Source organism: Neophocaena asiaeorientalis, unplaced genomic scaffold (assembly GCF_003031525.2).
Source record: "Neophocaena asiaeorientalis asiaeorientalis breed wild unplaced genomic scaffold, Neophocaena_asiaeorientalis_V1.1 scaffold65, whole genome shotgun sequence".
NCBI lineage: Eukaryota > Metazoa > Chordata > Mammalia > Artiodactyla > Phocoenidae > Neophocaena > Neophocaena asiaeorientalis.
This window is the reverse complement of record NW_020173215.1, coordinates 4,161,706-4,187,573: the sequence shown is the minus strand read 5'-3', so window position 1 is coordinate 4,187,573 and position 25,868 is coordinate 4,161,706. Positions and strand designations below refer to the sequence as shown.

The 25,868-nt window shown below is 36.5% G+C and overlaps 1 protein-coding gene across 3 annotated transcripts in view; it reads right to left on the bottom strand.

Moving 5' to 3' along the window:
- The window catches only part of FAT4 (FAT atypical cadherin 4), a 170,325-nt gene that overhangs the window by 47,697 nt on the left and 96,760 nt on the right, over positions 1-25,868 (bottom strand). For all 3 annotated transcript variants that reach the window (XM_024745170.1, XM_024745169.1, XM_024745171.1), the window contains exon 7: positions 2,743-2,923. In XM_024745170.1, coding sequence (XP_024600938.1) covers positions 2,743-2,923 — 181 coding nt within the window. The remainder of the gene's footprint in view (positions 1-2,742; positions 2,924-25,868) is intronic.

Genomic DNA, 25,868 nt, shown 5'->3' with positions numbered 1-25,868 from the left:
GCATTAGGAAAGAAGAAACATGAAAACTTGTCCACTGAGTGAGCGTAGGGGGAGAGGATGACTGTAAGCCATCAAGATGGGAGGATGAAGAAAGCAAGGCAACATCATTAAAAGAGAGCAGTACACCAAGATGAGAAACAGAAAAGGTTAGTAGTTTCTGATATGTTGTTCTTATGACTTCTACCTCTATGTAGAGGTGCCTCCTAGGGAGTTTTAAAGACGGATGGGAATCTCCAGGATGGAGTCAGAGTTGATACAATAGGTTTAGAGGTTTTTTGTCTAGTTTTCTGGGTAACTTTTCTCATGGCTGCAGCCATGGAAATGGATGATTCTCTACTCTCTCTCTTACTCTTTCTCTCTCTCTCTCTCTCTCTCTCTCACACACACACACACACACACACACATACACACACGTGCGGGAAAATAAAGAAAGGAAAGGACTGAGAAAAAATGCTGTGGCGAATGTCCAAATTTCTTTGGAGAGCTAGAAAGAGGGGATACAGAAGGCAAATTAGAAGGTGCGGTCAGAGACGCAGGATGAGAAATAAGAAATAACATTTACACAGACACTGAGGAGAAAAAAAATGCCAATAAGAAAGGCTGACCTGCGGTGCAAATATTGCAAAAAGCAAAGGAAAATAAAGACTCAGAAATCACTGGACTTGATAAATTTCAGTAGAATCTTCGAATAGTCTTTTTTGGTAAAGCAATGGAGGAGAAAGACTGAGAGATTTTCAAGAATAAATGGCCAGAGAAAACTTTGAGGCAGTAACCCACCCTCTCAAAAATGTGGTGTGAAAACTGTGAGTAAAAGCAGCAGTTGTAAAGAATACTAGGATCATTCATTTAATGCATTTATTTAGGTGCCAGTCACTACTATGTTGTAGAAGAATATATTAGGAATAAAATAGATATTAGAGTGATGAAAAGAAAAAAAAACTAGTATAAATTTAGTGACTTTCATGTCCCAAAAATGTGTTAGAGACATCTGCACATATTAACTGATTCCATATATGATACTTGGCACCTAGTAATTGCTCAATATATATTTAATTCTCACAAATTTCGAATGTAGCAATTCTTAACTCCACTTTTACTGATGGATACACTGAGCCTTAGAGACACTAAAATGACTTTCCTAAGTCATGTAAGTAAATAAAGGAACCAGAACTCAATACCAGATATTCTGAGCATTTCTATAGGGATAAAGGTATGATCAAGGAAAGAAGGATTACCTGAAGATCCAGAGCAAAATGTAGTAACTTTTGAATTAATCATTTGAGGGAAATCGAATGGGATGGGATTAGGAGCACAGAGAAAGGGATTTGCCCTTGAATGTCAACCCTGTTGATACAGTTTTGTGACTTTCTCCAATGTTATGACATAAAAGAATTAAAAGTGAGGTTTTGAATGGAGATTTGGTCAGTTGGAGAAAAAAAAGGAATATATTTCTATAAGAGCTAAATTCTGGAATAGGTGTCTGGGAAACAAAGATATAAACTAGATAAAGATATAAACTAGATAAGCTAGTAATTAATGCAGGCTGGTTTACTAGAAGGGAAAATATTAAAAGTTATGTAAAGGGTTTAACTCAAAATAAGTATTCCATCCATTAAAATGCATAACTTGATCAAACTGGTAGAAAGAAGAATATAAATAAATATTTCTTGGGTAGCTGCTGTGTAAAAGATCATGTTAGACCATATGGGAAAATTAACATCACACATAAAAGGCTGTGCTTTTAGAGAGTCCATCAGTAGTTGGGTAAATGACTTAAATATGTAATACTTGAATAGTCAATCTAAAAATTAATACATAAAAGCTCTGTTAACCAGAGGAAAAAGTGGATTTTCTCCAGGATTCCATGAATAGCAAGGAGTGATTAACATCCAAAATATATATTCCATTAAAAACATATCAAGCCAGAGTAAATAAGATTTAGGTTGGCATAACAACTTACTATTCTGTGAAAATATTTTTCATTTAAGTTGTAATATTTGTCTGTCAATTTAAAGTGAACATAATAGTTTTTTGCAAGATAAAAATGGCATGGATTTTTATCATATCTGACTATATGATGGCACAGTCGTTTGAAGACTTTTCACCGATGGGTTTTAGCCCGGGGACTCTTGGCTGGCCATGGCTGCTTTGACAAAGAGAGTATTATGGAAGTGATTCTACGCCGTTTCAAGGCCTGGCCTTTAAGAGCATTAGCAGCTTTCACCTGAGGTCCTTGTAACCCAGAAGTTCTTCTACCATATAAAGAAGTCCAACTACCCTGCTGAAGAACCACACTGAGAAGCTCTGAGATCGCATGATCAGAGAAGGGGTCCAACTGAGCCTAAAGTTCCAGCCATCCCTGCCAAGCCACCAGGCATGCGAGTGAAGCCATCTTGGACCCTCTAGGACACAGTCACCAGATAAATACCATAAGTGACACTAGTCAACCACAAGAAGCAGAAGAATCTCCCACTGACCCGTGCCCTAATTCCTCAACTACAAAATAATGAGATACAATAAAAATATAAATAAAATGAATAAGATAAAATTTTAGAACAATACATAAAATCATTATTGTTTAATCCTAATTTTAGGCATAGTTGGTTATTCAGCAATAGATAACCACAATTGGGCTATGAGTTAATGCTACAGCATTTCAGCAAAATGAAGCATTGTGTGCATTTAGTCCAAAGACTAACGTTTAATGAGAAAAATAATTAAAATTTACAAAGAAAAATGTACCTGATAACTGCATTTGTTGAAGCATCAGCATCTGAGGCATTTACCAATAAAACATCTGTCCCCGTTGGGTCATCTTCAGGAATTGTTGTGAAATACATTTTACTGGCAAAAGTGGGGACATTGTCATTGACATCATCCACTATGACATTGATAGTTCCAGTTCCGGTCAGGGCAGGGGATCCTAGAAGGAAAAGAAAATCAAGTCTTAATGTTCATAAATAACAAAAATAAGAGCAAACTTAACAATTAGCTGTAGACAGAACTACGGAAGAGAATTTAGAAAACATCCCAAAGTAAAATTTGTGAACACATAGGCAAGTGATTGAGTGATTTTTTAGTGTTGTTACAAGAAAAAAAAATTTTTATTTAGGGACTAGTATCCCAACTCTTTCCTAGTGATACTGCACAAAAGGAATACGTCAACCTCTTATTCTATTTTAAAGGTGCTGATTCAGCAATGCAGAACACAACAATATCATTTAAATGCCACAAAAGAGGCACTTACAGTAAAGTAGCTCAAGCCAGATTTGGAGAATACCCCTGGGCCTGGAATAGCTGGCCAGCTGACAAGGCAGAGTTAAAAACTGTATTCCTAGATGTGACTCTCAATGTTATTGTCAACAAAATTCAACTGGGCTTCTGAGGCCTTTAAATCCCCTTTCCTGTACTAACCAATATTTGTTTGCAGAAATCTTAAAGAAGAAAGCTTCAAGTTAACATCAAAACTCTTCCACTTGCTGGAAATAACACTATGTCAATGAGCTGACTTGAAATCATTTTTATTGCATGTATTTAATATTTAAGGTAAATGTGAAACAATTCATTTTTTTTTTCCTGTTCCAGTTCCGTTATCAGCATATGGTGAAAACCTAGCATTTAACAAAATCTTGAAGTACGTGATCTGTACTACACAAGGTTAGCAGACTCTGTGGTGAAGATCAGATGACATATTTGGTTAGACTCTGTGGGTTGTCCCACAGGTAAATGGCAAATCATCTGTCCTTAGTTGTGTTTTCAAAATTAGTTTTCAAACTTTAATTTCTCTAAATAGAAATAATGAAAGTCTGTTTAACTGTATTTATGTACAATAAAATAAAGCCCTGGATACTCTCACTTTCTGTTTAAGACACTATTCTTTCTCCCATAAAATTATCTCCTGTTAAACAAAGTTTAAATTCTACTTATTTCCAGTACTCAACATTTTGTAAATAAAGCCATTCATTCTCTCGCTCATTTGTTTCTCTGTAAAATGTTTATGGAGTAACTCTTTAGTATCAGGATGGTGTTGAGATTCACAGCCTTCCAATATTATTTTTTCATAATAATATTCTAGTGATTTGCTAGTATTTCCTTACTACTATTCAAACTTTTTCCTATTAGATTGTTATTAGTGATGGCATAGTACCAATCAGCTTTTATGCTCAAATGTATAGGAACCAAAATCAACAGACTAGAAAATTACGGAATGCAGTGGTTTTAGTGATCTGGTATTTTTGTGCTCTATGTAAGGAAGCTCAAATTCTACATTAGATAAAAAATGTGTAAGACCACTTGAACTGGGCAGTGTAATGAGGCATGATACCTCCCGGAAACCTATGCAATTAAATTTAGGCTGCAAGCTGACCTTTGTTGCCATATATATCCTTCTCCGTGACATAATTTATATTAAGCATTCCATTTACTTTAACATATTTTTAAATTCATGACTGCAGAAATCCTACTTTTTAGGTGTTTGATTTTACAATAAAGGAAAGAAAACTAGTTCTCACTTTTTGCTTTTTTTGTACAATCGACTACAAATGTTAAAATACTGTAATTGCCTTTTTACTAGTAATTGCCTTTTTACTAGTCACTTAAACAATGGTAGGCTGATGTCACAAACATTTCACACCCAGAATAGATCTGGAAGTATTATAAACACTGAAGGAGGAAGCACATTAAAATAATACATTTTAAATCTCACTCAACATATTAATAATGATAATTGCAAATATTTACTGAGTCTTTAGGTATTCAAGTACTGGTTGAAGAAGTTTACTTGCATTGTCTAATCTTCATAAGTTAGTACAACTCTTATCTCCATTTTATATATAAGTAAACTGAGAGAAAGGCTGAACAACATTTTTAGGGCCACAGACAGTGGGGAATGGAGCTGGGATTTGACTTGAATGCGGAGCTGTTGACTACTGGCAAAAAGCCATAAGGTGTTAGCAGCTGGACAGGTACTGCTCAGTGAGATGCTCTGGGACCCTGGGCAAGCCGATCCCCGAGAACAGCACGAGGCACAAGCTAGAGAAAAAGGTCCCTCTGTGAGGGACCCTAGCTATTGTCGAGGTTGTTTGTGGAGCATTTGGAGACAACAGTCTGGTCATGAATTTTGAATTTTTCATAGCACATGTTAAAACCAAAATCAATTTTTCTGGGGTATTATTTTTGGCCAATGTTTGGCCTAAAGCTCTTGAATGTGTTTAATTACATACAGTTTGATGAAATGGAAGTTAATGATGTGAATGATGTTAGTATTTCTCCCACTGGTTGCATTAAAAAAAATAACTAGAGGATATCTGTGCTTTTGTGTGGATAGAAGGGGATATCATGGGAAGGAGGCTGTACATCTGATGAATTGAGAGAAGGGATAACTAAATCAATGTCCCAGAGGACATGAAGGGCTCTTTTATCTCTTTTATTGACATTGTACTCCACTCACTAAATCTGTCTCCTTATATGCAAAATGGGAATAATGAAAATAGGCCCTACCTCAAAAGAGGTGTTGAGGGGAATGTAACATGCTTAGGATAGTGGCTGGTACATAGTTAAAATGTATTCTATAGTGCTCTTTGTTGTTGTACTTGTTTTAGAAACAAAAAAATGGAACATTGACCTTTTAAAGGTCCATTTTTAATCCTACAGATTTCTGTGTCATAGTTCTCAGGATTTTTGTTCCTCCACAAAACTTTCAAGTCAATCCGATGATAATATTATTCAGGAAAAGATTTGGAATCATTCTTTTCTTTTAATGATTTTTTTGTAGTTATAAGTATACGAGATACTCAGCTTTCAAAACGTTCACAGCTTTGTGGAAGACGTTGAATTGAAAGTTTAAAAATGCAAAATCTAAAAATTTACAGTGAGAGTTTAAAGAAGACCTGACTATGTCTGATATGCTCTCTAATCAACAGTGTTTAAACTTGTTAAGAAATAACACAGTACTACCAAACAAAGGTTTCATCTTTGGTATTCTAAAGTGTCTGGTGACACACATATGGAAAACCTCATAAAATGATGACTAACTCATTTGGTCAGGAACATGTGATTTCTTTCCTTGTCTATAAACTACAGAAATATTGTTGCTAATATGTTTTCTGAATTAGTAAGCAAAAAGAACAAAACACTGTTTACCCAGGAAAATATTCAGCAAGTTCAATCTCCATACCAGAGAATAATTTTTTCACAAGATCTTAAAAGCGCACCAGTGACAACAGATGGGCCTGGCTTGAGAAATGGCCCCATAGGTAATCCCATATCCACATGGGACATCTTCTTAAGCCAAGAACCATGCCCAGAGTCCCCTTTTCTCTTCTTATTAGCAGCCACAGCCCACTTTCAAAGCACTTGGGGTTCTTCTCTTCCTATTTTCTTCAAGAATTGATAGAGTGAAGCACAATCTCTACAGCGGCCTCACTTTCTTGTTGCCCCAGGATATATGTGCACGAAGGTCTGATTTACTTTTTAAAGTTTTACAAGGAAACTTCACAAAGACAACGTTCTACATTTCTAAGTCTTTTACTGAGATTTAACTTACTCTGAACTCTGCCTCGGAGTGGCAGAGTTGAAATGAAATGAAATAAATATTTTTCATTTATTCTTGGGGGTGGGGCTTTCCATCGCACACCTCACTCCAGCCTCAGACTTATCCACTATAGCAGGAGCTCCACAAGGCCCTTCCTCTCAGCTTTAGGCAGGGAGATGAAATCAAGGGACAAAAAGCAGCAATGCCCCTGGATTTCAAGTGAGTAAGCCTCATCTCTACACACTCTTCTCAGATGAAGGACACACTAAGTTCCCTAGTCCTTGGTCCACACAGATTTTAGTGCTTCCTCGTCTCCTAATGGAGTGATGAAGTCTTGTTTTTGTTGTTGTTCTTGTTGCTTTTCTGTGTTTGTTTGCTTGTCTTTGAACCCTTCCTCTTAACTCTGTGAAAAACTGGTCCTGGTGCTTATGTTCCTGTTTCCCCACATCTTTTTGGTTATAGCCCATGTGAAGTGCTGCATGATGTTCACTATTACTTTATCTTTGGTCCAGAACTTTCTGCTGGTTCCAGAGTCTCAATATTAGTATGTCAAAAACTCAAGTCTTAATTATTCTGTGTAAACTTAGCCCACATATTTATATATAAATTGAAAAACATTTGTGCAAATACATATACACATATATATTTATAGATACCTATTATTGAACATTTATTTGATAACAGATATATGTATGAGTATCTTATATATGTATTACTCATTTAATATACAGATTCATGAAGTAAGTGTTACTATTTAATTTTTTAAATAAAGAACTTTAGACCCAAAGAATTTGAGCAACTTATTTACATTCAGCCATAGTGGCAGAAGGAAATCAGTTTTGAACTCTTAAAAAAAATATCTTTTCTCAGCTCATTAGGCTCAGATAAAAGTATGCCACTCTTATTGCACATTTTTACTCTATATTATTATTCTTATCAATGTACTTCTGCCATATTCTCTATTAAGTTACAAACTAATTGAGAGAAGAAATAATTGTTTAATTCATCTTTATATAAAACCATAATGCATACCAATAGACCTTGTCCTCAATGTTTATTAACTTCTCCTTTGACTCAATGTATGGAAATCTGATCTAGTGACTACATGGCTGAAAGTTCAAAAAGCTGAACAGTTCTAGAAATATACATCTGGGAATATAGGTTTTAGCCTATGGCCAGGGTCAGAGAACAAGACTGTCGACAAAGGTCAAAGTTTTGGAGATAGTCTACTACTTATAACAGAGGGTCCCAATTAATCCTGAATCCCATGAGAAGAATCAGAATACCAGGGGCCAATGTTTAGCTTGGATAGATCTGATAAGGATGAATTATATAGGTAGTGGCGTACTAGGGCAAGATTACTCGATTTCATCTGGAATTGATTTATGAGAACCAGATGCAAACAGAAAGAAGAGGGAGGATGTAATGACACAGGCTGCTGGTAGAAGACAGTGAGCCAGTGAAAGGGGTTGAAGAAACAAATGAAATAAAAGAACAAGATCTCAGAAATTTATAATTGTAGATGTTAGGAGGGTACAGTGGACATTTGAAATACGATCAGAGGTCAGATGATAAAATGAACTTTAAATTTAATTTTGTGAAAATTATATGTATTGTATACATCATAATCTGTATATATATGTATATATATATATAAATAAAATAAATATAGGTAAATTGATAGGAACCTTCTGAAATTTTTAGAGCAAATAGAAAAAAATACATATGACTCTGAAACGCACTTTTTAAAATGTGCAAAAACACATCTCACACACAAACACATACACACACACACACACACACACACACACACACACAGACTGTTCACAGCTTAATCTTCTGATAGCCCATTATAATTGGGAAGTTCCAAACCTCGTCTGAGTCATATTTTATACTCTTATTTGGGAAATGATTAAACTGGTATTGCCTTTTAACACTAGTGGCCTAAAAAGATCAAATATATCAAAATAGGGCTTCTCTGGTGGCACAGTGGTTGAGAGTCCACCTGCCAATGCAGGGCACACAGGTTTGTGCCCCGGTCCAGGAAGATCCCACGTGTCGCAGAGGGGCTGGGCCTGTGAGTCTGCAGAGACGGGGGTGGCAGGGGGGAAGCTTCAGAGCCATGGAGGAGAGCGCAGCAACAGGGGTGCAGAGGGCAAAGCAGAGAGATTCCCGCACAGAGGATCAGTGCCCACCAGCACTCACCAGCCCGAGAGGCTTGTCTGCTTGACCGCCAGGGCAGGCAGGGGCTGGGAGCTGAGGCTCAGGCTTCAGAGGTCAATTCCCAGGGAGAGGACTGGGGTTGGCTGCATGAACACAGCTTCAAGGGAGCTAGTGCACCACAGCTAGATGGGAGGGAGTCTGGGAAAAAGTCTAGAACTGCCTAGGAGGCAAGAGACCATTGTTTCAGGGTGTGCGAGGAGAGCAGATTCAGAGCACCACCTAAACGAGCTCCAGAGATGGGCATGAGCTGCAGTTATCAGTGCAGATCCCAGAGATGGGCATGAGATGCTAAGTCTGCTGCTGCAGCCACAGAGAAGCCTGTGTACAAGCACTGGTCACTATCCACACCTCCCCTCCTAGGAACCTATGGAGCCCACCACTGCCAGGGTCCTGTGATCCAGGGACAACTTCCCCAGGAGAAAAATTGGCGTGGCTCAGGCTGTTGCAATGTTACATCAGCCTCTGCAGCCGCAGGCTTGCCCCACATACCGTACCTCTCCCTCTCCCCCGGCCTGAGTGAGCCAGAGCCCCTAATCAGCTGCTACGCTAACTCTGTCCTGTCTGGGTGGGAAAGAGCTGCCCTCTGGCGACCTACACACAGGGGCGGGGCCAAATCCAAAGCTGAACCCTGGGAGCTGTGCGAACAAAGAACAGAAAAGGAAATCTCTCCCAGCAGCCTCAGGGGCAGCGGATTAAATCTCCACAATCAACTTGATGCACCCTGCATCTCTGGAATACCTGAATAGATAACAAATCATCCCAGAGGTGGTGGATTTTGTGAGCAATTGTAGACTTGGGGTTTACTGTATGCTACTGACTGGTTTCTGGTTTTATGTTTATCTTCGTTTAGTATTTAGAGTTTATTATCATTGGTCGATTTGTTTATTGATTTGGTGGCTCTCTTCCTCCTTTTTTTTATATATATATAGATATATATATTTTTTCCTTTTTCTCTTTTTCTGAGTGTGTATGTGTATGCTTCTGTGTGAGATTTTGTCTGTATAGCTTTGTTTTTACCATTTGTCCTAAGGTTCTGTCTGTCCATTTTTGTTTCTTGTTCTTTTTTTTCTCTTTCTGTATAGTTTGTAATGCTTGTTATCATTGGTAGATTTCTTTTTTGGCTTGGTTACTCCCTTCTTTCTTTTTTTTTCTTTATTACTTTTTAATATTTTTTATTTTTAATAATTATCTTTTATTTCAAAAATTTTATTTTATTTTACTTTACTTTATTTTTTCTTTCTTTCTTTCTCCCTTTTCTTCTGAGCCATGTGGCTCACAGAGTCATGGTACTCAAGCCAGGTGTTAGGCCTGTGCCTCTGAGGTGGGAGAGGCAAGTTCAGGACATTGGTTCACCAGAGACTTCCAGGTTCCATGTAATATCAAACAGCGAAAGGTCTCCCAGAGATCGTCATCTCAGTGGTAAGACCCAGCTCCACTCAATGACCAGCAAGCTACAGTGCTGGACACCCTATGCCAAACAACTAGCAAGACAGGAACACAACCCCACCCATTAGCAGAGAGGCTGCCTAAAATCATAATAAGGTCACAGACACTCCGGAACACACCAACAGAGACGGTCCTGCCCACCAAAAAGACAAGATCCAGCCTCATCCACCAGAACACAGGCACTAGTCCCCTGCACCAGGAAGCCTACACAACCCACTGAACCAACCTTAACCACTGGGGGCAGACACCAAAAACAACAGGAATTACAAACCTGCAGGCTGTGAAAAGGACACCTCAAACACAGTAAGCTAAGCAAAATGAGAAGACAGAGAAACACACAGCAGATGAAGGAGCAAAACCCACCAGACCAAACAACTGAAGTGGAAATAGGCAGTCTACTTGCAAAAGAATTCAGAGTAATGATAGTAAAGATGATCCAAATCTTGGGAACAGAATGGAGAAGATACAAGAAATGTTTAACAAGGACCTAGAAGAACTAAAGAACAAACCAACAATGATGAACAACACAATAAATCAAATTAAAAATTCTCTGGAAGGAATCAATAGCAGAATAACTGAGGCAGAAGAACAGATAAGTGACCTGGAAGATAAAATAGTGGAAATAACTACTGCAGAGCAGAATAAAGAAAAAAGAATGAAAAGAATTGAGGACAGTCTCAGAGACGTCTGGGCCAACATTAAATGCACCAACATTCGAATCATAGAGGTCCCAGAAGAAGAAGAGAAAAATAAAGGGACTGAGATAATATATGAAGAGATTAGTATGAAAAAGAAGTAACAACGGACACTACAGAAATACAAAGGATCATGAGAAATTTCTACAAGCAGCTGTATGCCAAAAAATTGGAAAACCTGGAAGAAATGGACAAATTCTTAGAAATGTACAACCTGCCAAGACTGAATCAGGAAGAAATAGAAAACGTAAACAGATGAATCACAAGTACTGAAATTGAGACTGTGATTAAAAATCTTTCAACAAACAAAAGCTCAGGACCAGATGGCTTCACAGGCAAATTCTATCAAACATTTAGAGAAGAGCTAATACCTCTCCTTCTCAAACTCTTCCAAAATATAGCAGAGGGAGGAACACTCCCAAACTCATTCTATGAGGCCACAATCAACCTCATACCAAAACCAGACAAAGATGTCACAAAGAAAGAAAACTACAGGCCAATATCATTGATGAACATAGATGCAAAAATCCTCAACAAAATACTAGCAAACGGAATCCAACAGCACATTATATGGATCATACACCATGATCAAGTGGGATTTATCCCAGGAATGCAACAATTCTTCAATATATGCAAATCAATCAGTGTGAGAAACCATATTAACAAATTAAAGGATAAAAACCATATGATCGTCTCAATAGATGCAGAAAAAGGTTTTGAAAAAATTCAACACCCATTTATGATAAAAACTCTCCAGAAAGTAGACATAGAGGGAACTTACCTCAACATAATAAAGGTCATATATGACAAAACCAGGTCAACATCATCCTCAATGGTGAACAAAATGAAACCATTTCCACTAACATCAGGAACAAGACAAGGTTGTCCAGTCTCACCACTATTATTCAACATAGCTTTGGAAGTTTTAGCCACAGCAATCAGAGAAAAAAGAAGAAAAAAAAAAGGAATCCAAATCGGAGAAGAAGAAGTAAAGCTGTCACTGTTTGCAGATTACATGATACTATACATAGAGAATCCTCAATATGCTACCAGAAAACTACTAGAACTAATCAACGAATTTCGTAAAGTAGCAGGATACAAAATTAATGCACACAAATCTCTTGCTTTCCTATACACTAATGATGAAAAATCTGAAAGAGAAATTAAGGAAACACTTCCATTTACCATTGAAACAAAAAGAATAAAATATCTAGGAATAAACCTACCTAAGGAGACAAAAGAGCTGTATGCAGAAAACTATAAGACACTGATGAAAGAGATTAAAGATGATACAAACAGATGGATAGATATACCATGTTCTTGGATTGGAAGAATCAACATTGTGAAAATGACTATACTACCCAAAGCAATCTACAGATTCAGTGCAATCCCTATCAAACTACCAAAGGCATTTTTCACAAAGCTAGAACAAAAAGTTTCACAATTTGTATGGAAACAAAAAGACCCCGAACAGCCAAAGCAATCTTGAGAAAGAAAAACAGAGCTGGAGGAATCAGGCTCCCTTACTTCAGACTATACTACAAAGCTACAGTAATCAAGGCAGTAAGGTACTGGCACAAAAACAGAAATATAGATCAATGGAACAGGATAGAAAGCCCAGAGTAAGCCCACGCACATATGGTCAGCTTATTTTTGATAAAGGAGGCAAGAATATACAGTGGAGAAAAGACAGCCTCTTCAATAAGTGGTGCTGGGAAAACTGGACAGCTGCATGTAAAAGAATGAAATTAGAACACTCCCTAACACCATATACAAAAATAAACTCAAAATGGATTAAAGACCTAAATGTAAGGCCAGACACTGTAAAACTCTTAGAGGGAAAACACAGGCAGAACACTCTTTGACATAAATCACAGCAAGATCCTTTTTGACTCACCTCCTAGAGAAATGGAAATAAAAACAGAAACAAACAAATGGGCACTAATGAAACTTAAAAGCTTTTTCACAGCAAAGGAAACCATAAACAAGACAAAAAAACAACCCTCAGAATGGGAGAAAGTTTTGCAAATGAAGCAAGTGACAAAGGATTAATCTTCAAAATTCACAAGCAGCTCATGCAGCTCAATATCAAAAAAACAAACAACGCAATCCAAAAATGCACAGAAGACCTAAATAGACATTTCTCCATAGAAGATATACAGATTGCCAACAAACATATGAAAGGATGCTCAACATCACTAATCATTAGAGAAATGCAAATCAAAACCACAATGTGGTGTCACCTCACACTAGTCAGAATGGCCATCATCAAAAAATCTAGAAACAATAAATGCTGGAGAGGATGTGGAGAAAAGGGAACCTTCTTGCACTGTTGGTGGGTATGTAAACTGTTATAGCCACTATGGAGAACAGTATGGAGGTTCCTTAAAAAACTAAAAATCGAACTACCATACGACCCAGCAATCCAACTACTGGGCATATACCCAGAGGAAACCATAATTCAAAAAGAGTCATGTACCACAATGTTCATTGCAGCTCCATTTACAATAGCCAGGACATGGAAGCAACCTAAGTGTCCATCAACAGATGAATGGATAAAGAAGATGTGGCACATATATACAATGGAATATTACTCAGCCATAAAAAGAAACGAAATTGATTTATTTGTAGTGAGGTGGATGGACCTAGAGTCTGTCATACAGAGTGAAGTAAGTCAGAAAGAGAAAAACAAATACCGTATGCTATCACATATGTATGGAATCTTAAAAAGAAAGAAAGAAAGATGGTTCTGAAGAACTTAGGAGCAGGACAGGAATAAAGCCACAGATGTAGAGAATGGAGTTGAGGATACAGGGTGGGGGGGAGGATAAGTTGGGACGAAGTGAGAGAGTGGTATGGACTTATATATACTACCAAATGTAAAATAGATAGCTAGTCGGAAGCTGCTGCATATCACAGGTATATTAGCTCAGTGCTTTGTGACCACCTAGAGGGGTGGGATAGGGAGGGTGGCAAGGAGATGCAAGAGGGAGGAGATATGGGGATATATCTATATGTATAGCTGATTCACTTTGTTATAAAGCAGAAACTAACACACCATTGTAAAGCAATTTTACTCCAATAAAGATGTTAAAAAAAAAAGATTTTAAAAAGAAAACGTTTCAGGCAAATGCTCTATCAGAAAATACATCTTTAATAAGTGTAATGAATGAGCCTAACCATCTAATTAAAGTTCAAACTGCAGACATTTTACATTTGTTAGACCCTATAAATTAAACATACTTTCTTGAAACTTGAACAACTATTCAGCCGAAATAGTATTTTTGCTGAACTGAAATCTGCTGCTTTGCAACAAAGCCGATTTGTTCTTGCATGCAGTTCTTGCATTATATATTCATATAACATAAAATTTACCTTTTTTACCATTTTTAAATGTACTGTTCGGCGGCATTAAGTACATTTATATTGTGGGCCACTTTTCAGTCTCATTTTCATGACATTACTAAGTTCTTTCTTTAGTTTTACTTGTCGCCTCTATTTAGTATAGGAATTTATATTAAGGAAATACAGTGTTTTTGATAAAGATTCCTGAGAAATGATTAAAAATAAAATGTTACCTAATGTGTATATACCTAATTTATATAAACATATTTATAAAACTAATTAGCAGTAATATATTATAAAATTAAAATTTTAAGATAAAAGCTGATGGTCATATTTAAAATGTTATATACTTACTTGCTTCAAGTATTTTCTGGATTTAAATCTAACCACATAATTTAATGTTAATATTGAATGGCTTTCAATACATTTTCAGGGAATGGCTTACTTACTGTGAGAAATATGCATTTACCGCATGCTACTGATGAACCTAGTGGCAGGGCAGGAATAAAGCCTCAGATGTAGAGAATGGACTTGAGGACACGGGGTGGGAGGGGGAAGCTGGGGCGAAGTGATAGTAGCATTGACATATATACACTACCGAATGTAAAATAGATAGCTAGTGGGAAACAGCAGCATAGCACAGGGAGATCAGCTCGGTGCTTTGTGACCACCTAGAGGGCTGGGATAGGGAGGGTGGGAGGGAGGCTCTAGAGGGAGGGGATATGGGGACATGTGTATGCATGTGGCTGATTCACTTTGCTGTACAATAGAAACTAACACAGTATTGTGAAGCAATTATACCCCAATAAAGATCTATTTATAAAGAGTTTATAAAGTAATAAAATGTAATGGAAACTAAATATTGTATCCCCCACACAAAGCATGTCATGAGGAGTTACTTTTTGGAGAACATTTTAAAAGACAACCTCTCAACACACGTTGAAACTCTGAAATACAAGAGGATACCACCAAATTTGAAATACAACCTGCTTCCTGCCTACTTGCCTACTGAAAATATCAAAGTAATATATTATGGAATAATTATCAAAATAGGCCACAAAATAAGATCAAGTTTTAACAAGATAAAATTTAGCAGATTTTTGAAAAGAAAAAATTTCCTCATAGTAAGCTGACATTATTTTGTATTATATTTAATATTTATCCTTTAGGTAATATAAACATTCTCTTTAATATTTCAAATTGTTTGTTTCCATTTCAAACTTGGGTTTCCTTTGTCTACTCAGATTTATAGCTTAAATTGAGTAAATGAAAAGTAGACTGAAATTATCAAATTTTAATTCTGTGCAACTTGATGGCAATTCTAGATCTTATTTAGTGGAGTTTTGGAAGTTAGATCATCTTTCTTTTTGTATTTTTATCTTATGAATATACAAATGAAATTCTATGTAGGAAGAACTGTTCCTACTAAAGAGTAGCTGATTTAAAGAAAATTATTTAAATAAATGATTTATGATAATACTTAGTTGCTAACAGATTTTATACAAAAACTTACTAGAAATAAGAGGAAGTAAAACAATAACCAGTTATCAACCTTTGAAACAAAATTCTCATCTAAGACAAATACTCCAATGGAAATAACCAAAACTTCCTTCAACTTAAATATATAATTAAGTGAAATGCAAGTGATTTCTGGTAATTGAAGATTACCCTAGCACAATCTGATTTATGAAATCATTGGTGCCTTATGGAAAGTTCCCAAGCAATTTTCATTATTAAAAAGGTTCTTCATAACAGACAAGGCAAGCTCTTCTTCAACATCTTCCCACAAATAACACTGACAAATGCAATCTTCCTGGAACAGTTAAAAAACAACTCTCTTCAGATCTAAAATATGATATGCCACATTTATGACCTCTCTTTTGATTATAGAGACATTTGCAATGCTGTGACCCTCTCAGCTGAACAATGTGACAGATAGTATTAATTTAAATGTCATCATATCCTCACCAAGAAAATAAAGCATAGTGATTAGCCCTTTTAGATTTTAGGATTAACTTTTGCAAAAGCATCATGTATCCCCTCCATCAAAAAGTAATTTCCAATCCCTGCATAAGAATGAAGTTTATTCCCTCTTTCAGTCAGATGATAAATGCCTTTAATTAGGAATGTTAATAACTGAACTTTTCCCCTCAGACCTATTAATTATGCTAACACATAGACAGTTCATTACCAGACTTTTTGGCCAAATCTATAACCAGAATATCTCTATATTCCTTTAGTATATTAGACTGAGAACAGATAAATAAAGGTACTGTATTTAACTGGTACACAGATTAATCTCCCACCCCCAAATTAAATACAAATACACATACAGCCCAATTGACTTATTGTATGTGCGTGTATGTGTATATTGTACATACTGTATATTCTTAGTATAATATTTAACATTTGATTTGCACTCTATAAAACCCTTGGATATGCATTTCCTGATCTGATGAGAACAGCAATCCTTTGATTTTGAATTCATGAATATTCTTATTTTACTTGCTGTCTTAATGGCAGAGAGCCAAAATTTGTTTCTTTCCTTTTTTTTTTCCTTTGGTGCAAAAACCAGTGCTCTTTTTAATATAAAAATAATATTTAACCCAAAGAGAATAAACTCTTTAAACATGTTTTACATAAGACATAATATGGTAGACGAACTAATCTGTGGGAAACTGAGTAATGGTTAAAAAATGGTCTCCTTGATCAGGTTTAGTGGCTTCAAATCCTATTTCCACTGATTAACAGCTGCAGACCTAAATCAAGTTGCAAACCTTCTCAGTTTTGTTTTTGTTTTACTTTTAATCCCTAATATTGGAATCCAATTTACAAGGCAGTTATGAGATTAAATGAGATACTATAATACAAACTCTGGTATATACAAGCACTCAGCATGCACAGAATGAATATCCTCTAAAGTTTGACTGCCCAAGTTGTATCTCTACTCAAACGTCTTTTCTGGGAACTAAGCTTTTATATCTATCTACCTGACATCTCCACTGGAGATCTCATGATGTCTAAAATACAATATATCCAAAAAATAATTAAAGATAATCCACCCTAAAAAACTTTTGTGGGACTTCCCTGGTCGCCCAGTGGTTAAGACTCTGTGTTTCCAATGCAGGGGACGTGGGTCCCATCCCTGGCTGCCAGGGAACTAAGATCCCACCCGCCGCGTGGCGCGGAGGAAAAAAAAAAAAAACTTTTGTTTTAACATCCCCAAATTTCTCTGGCCAATTTTCTAGGACTCATGATGGATTTGTCTCTTTTCCTAATGTCCTGTACCTCCAGTTCCATCATCAAGTCCTATTGGCTCAACCTTCAACATGGATAAAATATTAGCTCATTCGCACCACCTCCACACTGTCTCTAATTTCAAACACTCTCAGGGATTTGCTGTCATGGCCTTTAAATCACCATCTCTATTCTCACTGCTGTCTTCACCACTGCCACAAAACCAGATCTCTTCTCCACAAAGCCAGATCTCTCCAAAATCCCCTGTCACTCCCCTGTCCAAAGCTTTAATGAGACTTGGTCTCATTCTTTGAATAAAATTAAAGCTCCTTACCCTGGCCTAAAAAGTTTAGATGATCCAGCCTCTGCCTACCTCATCTTCCAAGACTCTTCCTCTCTTTTACTCTGGTGCAGCCATCTACACCCTCTAGTTCTTCTTTAGATATAGCCAACTTGATCTCTGCCTCCGGGCTGTTTCATCTACAAGTTTACCCAGTTCTTCACCTTTCACTGTCCTGACTGTGCTATCAAAAATAATACCTCCAATTCCTATTTTGCTAGCCACTTAACCTGCTTCATTTAACTTCATAGCATCTCATATAACTCTAGGCCTACATATTATATTTTGTCTATATTTCTGACTAGAATGTAACTTCTGTGAAGACAGAGACTGTCATTTTTTCCACCACTGTATCTGCAGTTCCTAGAAGAATACCTGGGAGAGACTGCTCCATAAATATTTTCTGACAAAACATTGTCAAGATGCTTTTTACACATCAATACAGCCCATAGAAGCATATGAGTCTCACTGACTCTAATCATAATTCACTCATAAGGTCTATTAAATTACCATCATAGCTTCGTTTTAATACATACAAAATGACAACTGGCAGGGATATTTGGCAATATTATCATCTTCGACCTGTAAAGTCTAATGAATGTTTTATATCTTCTCCTACTTAGCAATTTAATTTGAACAGTGCCTAAACTGAAGCTCATTTTCAGACAATCACTATTGAAATTACTGATTCCAATTGATTTGACTTCACTTAAAATATTGTGAAACATTTATTTATGTACTTGGAAAAAGAAAAATAACCGTAGAATGTTTTGTTCATTAGAGTACAAGGAATAGCATAGAAGATGCAAAGAAGAAAAGCTTTCTTAAAATCGTGTTTTTGGAAATCTACGTTTTGCAGACAGTCATAAGATCTCGATTTTTTGGATACAATATGAGTGAGCAAGAACTCGGTGGAAAGGCAGAAGTCCTGGATGTTGTTCCTGACGCTACCACCCTCTGGGTGTGCAAAGCTCTGGCAAACGGCCAAATTATCGCAGGCCTCAGTTCTGTTTCTCAAAAATAAAGGAAATGGACTGGCTCATCTCCAAGAAGTCTACTGGCTATGAAATTATCATTTTAAGTCAGATTTTTCTAGCTTAGAATTTTTTTATTTCTAGTTCTATTTTAAAATCCTTCCATATTACACACTGTGTTACAAATGCAATAACCCGTTATTGTCACATCATTTTGTTTTAGTGCTTTCTTGTACATAATTCAGTTCCTTGCAAGAGTACTAGCAAATTTTAATGGCTCACAGACTCTGAATTTACTGGTGAGGGCAGAAGATCATCGAAGGTTAAAAAAAATTCTAAGAGACCTGGAAAATTACATATATAGATACATATCTGTTAGAATAGCTTGTCTAAATACCAAAATCTTCATAACAAAACTCAAAACAAGCAAAAGTTTTCATGTTACATTAATGTGAAGAATCATAGGCCTTTAGTATCAAGCTATGTGAAGCCAAATACCACATATAGGATATATTTTATTGTAGCTAAAAAGGTGTTGGGTGGGGGCTTCCCTGGTGGCGCAGTGGTTGAGAGTCCGCCTGCCAATGCAGAGGACACTGGTTCATGCCCGGGTCCTGGAAGATCCCACATGCCGCGGAGCGGCTACGCCGGTGAGCCATGGCCCGGAGCCTGTGCTCCGCAACGGGAGAGGCCACAACAGTGAGAGGCCCGTGTACCGCAAAAAAACAAAAAAAGAAAGAAAACAAAAAGGTGTTGGGTATTTAGGAGATATGGAAGGCTCACATTTTTTTGCTTTTTGCTTTGGGAAGCCCAGATATAAGAGAATCGCCAAATGCTGAAACGCTTCAAAAGCACAGTGTCTGTTTATGCAGATTTTGAGTTAGTGAACCAGAGTAAGAAAAGGTAGGCAGCACAGCACAAAGTAGAGCTAAGACCTACCTAGAAACATCTACAAGGTAACAGAATTGAATAAGAGCCAGAAGGTTCAGGGGAGAGTCATGAGAATATAGCTCAAGCAGTATTTTAAGCATTTGAAAGTGAATTAAAGCCATAAAATGCTTCAGTGGGTCCTTACATATGACTGCAATTTATCACATCACACTAAACACTACACAGCCTTAAAACACTTGCACTGCTTTTCAAAGCAGGGGTCAATTTGAATGACCACAACCAATGTAGCAAAAACTTCTGGAATTTCAGCCGTGAGTTAAAAAATATTGGCACTTTTCCTTTTGGTAGTTCCCTTGAAAAATCTGCAAGCGATTAAATACATAATAACAAAATAAATATAAGTATGGTAAATGAATATGAAATAATAGTTACATATTAAAATAACAGGATGTTGATTAATTGATAACTAATTATCATCACTTTTCACTCATTAAGTCATTCATTCATTCAATAAATGCTATCAAGCAAGTGCTATGTGACAGGTTCTGTTCGGAGTGTTTCTGGGAATTCAGTTTTGAACAAGACTTAGGAAGCTTACATGCTACTGGAAGGATAGCAGCTATTGATGGGGTAAACAAACTACACATACTCAGATCCATTATATTCTATATGAGCATATAATTTTTGATAGCAACTAGTGTTAAGAAGAAACCACAACAAGCTAAAGTGATAAAGACGCTGGAGAGATGGGAAGTGGGACCCTAGATTGGTAGTCAGATAAGTCCTCTCTGAGAAGTTGACATTTTACCTAGAGGTAATGACAAAATGACCAAGACATGAATGGAAAACAAGTGCAAATGCAAAGGGCCAAGGGCAGGAAAAGGTTAGCATTTATAAAGGGGCCAGGTTAACTGGCACTGGCCATTTGCAATAAATGTTTAGCAACTGCTCTCCAGAAGCAAGTCACCTGATTTATAAGTTTGCTGATTTCTGTGGTGTAAATACTCCTGCATTGGCCAATTTCAGCCAAACCAACATGAAGATACTGAACACAGAGTCGGGAGGTGACAATGGCCAATGGTGGCACATGATAAAGGCAGCCAGGGGTTGGTGACAGAAGGAGTCAGATAGGTGGACAGAGGTCAGGTCATTTAATGCCATGTGGTCAATGGTAAGAAATATAGTTTTTCTTCTTGGAAATCACTGAAGGTTTTGTGGTTTTTTTTAACATCTTTAGTGGAGTATAATTGTTTTACAATGGTGTGTTAGTTTCTGCTTTACAACAAAGTGAATCAGTTATACATATACCTACGTTCCCATATCTCTTCCCTCTTGCGTCTAAGTAAGCGACAGGGCATGACGATTTAAGTTATGGTTTTAAGGTTCATTAGTTGCTTGTTGGAGAAGGTACTGTGGGAAGAAATGCAATTAGGAAGCTCTCACATTAGCCCTGGCTTAGACTAAAGTGGTGGTAGTGGAAATGAAGAAAAGTGGATAAATTCAGGGCATTTTTTGAGGCAGAGTCTACTTGTCAATGGACCTGTTGAATGCGGAGTACAGAGAAAGAGGAATGAAGAGTGATAACAAGGTTTATCTTTAGCAACTGTGAAATCAGGGACAGAGAACAATTTATGGAGATTAGGGTGGACAGAAGTCAAAAAATTTTACTTGGCCTTACTAAGCTTGAGATGTCCAGAAAGTATGTTGACTAATATTAATAGCTAAAATAAGTCATTTCCATATTTATTCCTGCCGATATGTTTTTCACATAGGAATTACTGTTTCCATTCTATAGATATGAACACAATGGTAACTTCTTCAATGTCATGTACCTAGAAAGTGGTAGAGGTGGGATTTGAACCTCTTTTTAACTATAAAGTTATGTATTTACCTTTAGGATATACTTCCATTTTGTAATTAATTCTTAGGATTGATTTTTGAAAGTATACTGCTCTGGGTTCCCTGATAATTCCCTGCTACTTACTATATTTAAAACATATTCTTTTATTTATTGCACTTACGAGAAAATGGTAAGGAAAACTTTTGTAGGGAAGGGTCCTTGGGAACAGAATGCCAAACCATGTTAAGGACATTAACTGCTTTAGGGCCAGCTCCCCACTTAGAAGGAACCACGGAGAGCTGGGTTCTCTGCAGGTCCTGCATGACTACACCTAGGTGAAGCCTCAACCTCCTAGGAGTTTCTACTTGGTACACATTTCTAGAAGAAGTAACAGTGAGTAATACAGACTGAAGGCAGAATATCCATACTTTTCATTACACCAGTTAAACAAAATATCACCTTTGAGTTATAGTCATTAAGTTAATCTTTAGTAAGTAAATCCTATAGGAAAAACAATGAGGTAGAATTATTATACTCTGTCCTAGTATTGTTACTTAACATTGTAACAGTCGGTCCCACACACATAGGATAGCGTGGTTGCAGCTCATTTTAAGCAGTAGACAGGAGTAGTCAGAGAGTTTCCAGATGTCCTACTCTATAGCCATGCAGTCAGTAAATAAAAATATGATGATAGTGGAATGTTAGTATTTTCTCTAAAAATATTCAAAGATTTAGAGATCTGCTGATAAAAGTAAGCTGCTGCTTCAATCACTGACATATTGCCAAAGTTGACCCATCTTTGGGCTGCCATCAGGTAAGAATTTTAAAAGAGCAAAGCAAAAGTGATTTGTGAGCTAAGGAATAAAACTGTCAAATTTTTTCCTTCTTTAGAACACTGATGTTTCCCTGGTTCTTAGAACACTGCAAATTTGAGAATAACATCGTATCTGGGACCTAAAAGCTGCCATATTTTTCTGAATTTTCTCATGTCATCTACCAATTTGACTTTTAAATCATGGCAGTGAATAAGTATTCTAAATCCTGTGTTAGAGACTTCATTCCTGGAGTATAGGATTAAACTGTAGGTTCTGAAAGCCGATATCTGAAACTCTCTCATTCTTCCATACAAGTGGATATCGATGATACCAAAAGTATACAAAGGAATTGACTAAAAAATTATGGTCACATATGAGTTTTAATAATCTTAAAAGCATCTAGTCAACTTACTTCACAATTTCTGATTGCTTTACATGTGATCTGTATGAAATGACCTTCAGACACCTAACTGAATACTTATACTCCTGTGGCCTCATAAACACCAGTCCATTTCAAGGCAGCCCCCCAAAAAGCACTCATAAAAATCTGTGCTTTGGGGCAAAATTCAAGCAATTCTCTAATTTCCAAGACTGCCAAAATACTGTGACCAAGGCACCAGTGTCCCTGAATCTCATTTATGTCTCCCACCACGCCCCTAAGCACCATATTTAAAGGCCTGAATGACAAACTTCCAGATACTTTCATTTTACTGATGATATGAATTTTCACTCTCTATAACTCTAACTCTCCTATCTCAATGTTGGGTAGAATATACACACACTTGGTCTTCACATGTTTCATTTAACGGCAACAGTCCTTCATAGAAATTAGAGTTGCACTTGCATTATTTGTCCTTATATTAAGAATTCTAGATCCCCAATTTTCCCCAGGATCGAGACCGATGGCATCAGGAATGCACACAGTTCAGCTCCCTAGAACGAGGACTTGGTTCTTGTGCAGTCTCCTCGCTTAGACCAAGGCTCTAGCGAACCTCCTACTTGCAAAAGTTCCTCCCAACAGGCTGACTCACCCCTGAGTATTAGAAGAGAATAATTTTAACTCTATCATTTCAAGTTTTCTTTCTCTTTCTTCCTCCCTCCCTCCCTTCCTTCTTTCTTTTTCTTTCATTCTTTCTTTTTTTCCTAATGAAATGTCCCTTTTATGCTGTCATATTGGTGGAGAAACAGCATTACAAGTGGTGGTTAAGCTTGCTGGCTAGCCCACAAAGGCTTCCTTAACCATAATTTGGCTGAACTACAGTTTTTAAATAGTTAAGCACTCACTTACTATGAAATACGTTCTTTGGAAGTTTGAAAAAAAATCTGATACCACAATAAAAATTTTTAATGTAGTAATGTATAAAATGTAAAAATATGAACTGCAATTTTTAAAAATGCTTTTTAAAAGCAATTCAATTATATTTTCTAATAAGATATTTATGTAGTAAAGAACAGGGCAAATATTTCTAAGAATTTTAAAATATTTAAAGTGCATGGATCACAATTTTTTTTTAAATCATTATATACGTGATGTGGTAGGCATATTTAGCAATTTAACATATGTTGTATCAATTAAACCTTGTAATAAAATATTTTGTAATTACTATTATTCCCATGTTACTGAGAAGTATACTGAGATTGAGAGAGATGATACTTTTTGCCTGAATCATGGAGAAAATTATGACAGAACCAGAATTCAAATCAAGATCAATTCATATTCAAAGCTTTTATCATTATATTATATTATATAGAATAGTATTGGGTTTACTTTGCAAATAAAATAATTTTGAAAATGAATATATTTTTCAAAATTTACTTTACCTCCACACTAAAACCTTCATATACACTAAACTTGGAAGTCAGATATGTTAGGGTCTGAATCCTGCTCTTCTACTTCTTGGAGGTGTAATCCTGGGCAAATTACTTAACCACTGTGAGGTGGGGCTTACTGTAAGTAAGGTGGAAATAAAAGCGCCAAAGTCTTTGAGATAATAAAGAAAAGTAATGTGTAGAAATGGGTTAATATCTGTAAAACCTGACAAACTGCATGACTCAGGTTGCCAAATGTCAAAAAAACAAGCATTCCCTTCCCCTTCACAATATCCCCCCTTGGCTTTGTAGGCACACAAAAAGATTTTTAAATTCTCAGAATGATTTGATTGAAAACAGGCACTCTTGTTTAGATGATTACATTCCTTCTCTACCATGGCTTTTGACTTTAGAATGTTCCAAAGTACAAATCCTCTGATGGAGAACTTCTGTGGGTTGTGCCCTGCCCTGCACTGCATTCTCACAACCACAACCTGCTCCTCACCCTGGGATGACCTACTTGTGACACACCGTCTTGTGCGGCAAGTTTTATAGTGACTGATGCCTTAGCGACCAGATTCCTGGTTCTGGTTTCTCCTCCCCCACTTGACCTCCACAAAGGCTGTTTTTGTGCGTGCCTAGAATTGATTGCACACATCCAGGAACTGGAGAGGAGAGCTGAGACTGGGGTGTTTTCGTAATAAAACCTTGGTTCTAAATATCTGACCCTCTACCAGTTTCTACTCCATTTCATCCTCTCTTCCCTCCAGGTGACTCTTGGATTGATTTGAATCAATACTGGATTAATTTGAACAATGTGGCAGTGACTGCATTTTTCACATGAAAATGCTTACCTGCGGACCAAGAAGCACTGCCTACACATAAAATGAAACATGTTTCAGATCAACTTAAGTTTTATGTGGTTACCACACTACATTCTGTTCATCGTTCTCTGGGATTTTATAGTTTGCATGAAATGTAATATGGTCATTCACAACCATTAAAAAATACAGAGAATAGTTCTTTCTTTCATAAAATAATAGTCTCAGATGATTACACTTCCAAAAGCAAATGGCAAATAATATATAGACAGAGCCACCTTGATTAATAAGCAATGGCACTATCATTTGAATACTTAACATAAATTTATTATTACTCAATCTTAAAATCTCCTTTTTTAATGAGAAGTGGTAACACGAAATTGTATACTTCGAAACTGGTTATATATAAAAAATTGATATATTATATTCATCAAAAACGTTTCAACCACAGTAAAAACAGCTCATTTGAACATTCAGAATTGTTCTTCTATAGCAGGAGCCACATATTTACATGAATATACATATACAAAAAATGTCAGTCCTTTGAGGTTCAAACAAATCTGCCTTGGCTTAAAACAATTTCAATAAAATTTTAAAATATGTCAACATTACTAAATTCCTCAATACTTAAAATACTAAGTTGTGACAATTTTTATAAATGAGTGTTACATAAAGACAATGTTTCATAATTCCCCAATACTTTTGTAGATCAATGGTTCATTCATCCATTCATTCATTCATTCATTCAAAAAATATTTAAGCAATACCTACTTTCTTCAAGGCATAATGGTTCTTTAACAAATTTTTAGTTGTTTCAGTTTTTAATTAGAAGTGATCAACACTTATGAATAGAGTCAATATATGCAAAATAATGTAGTGGTAAACAGTAACGTTCCTTTT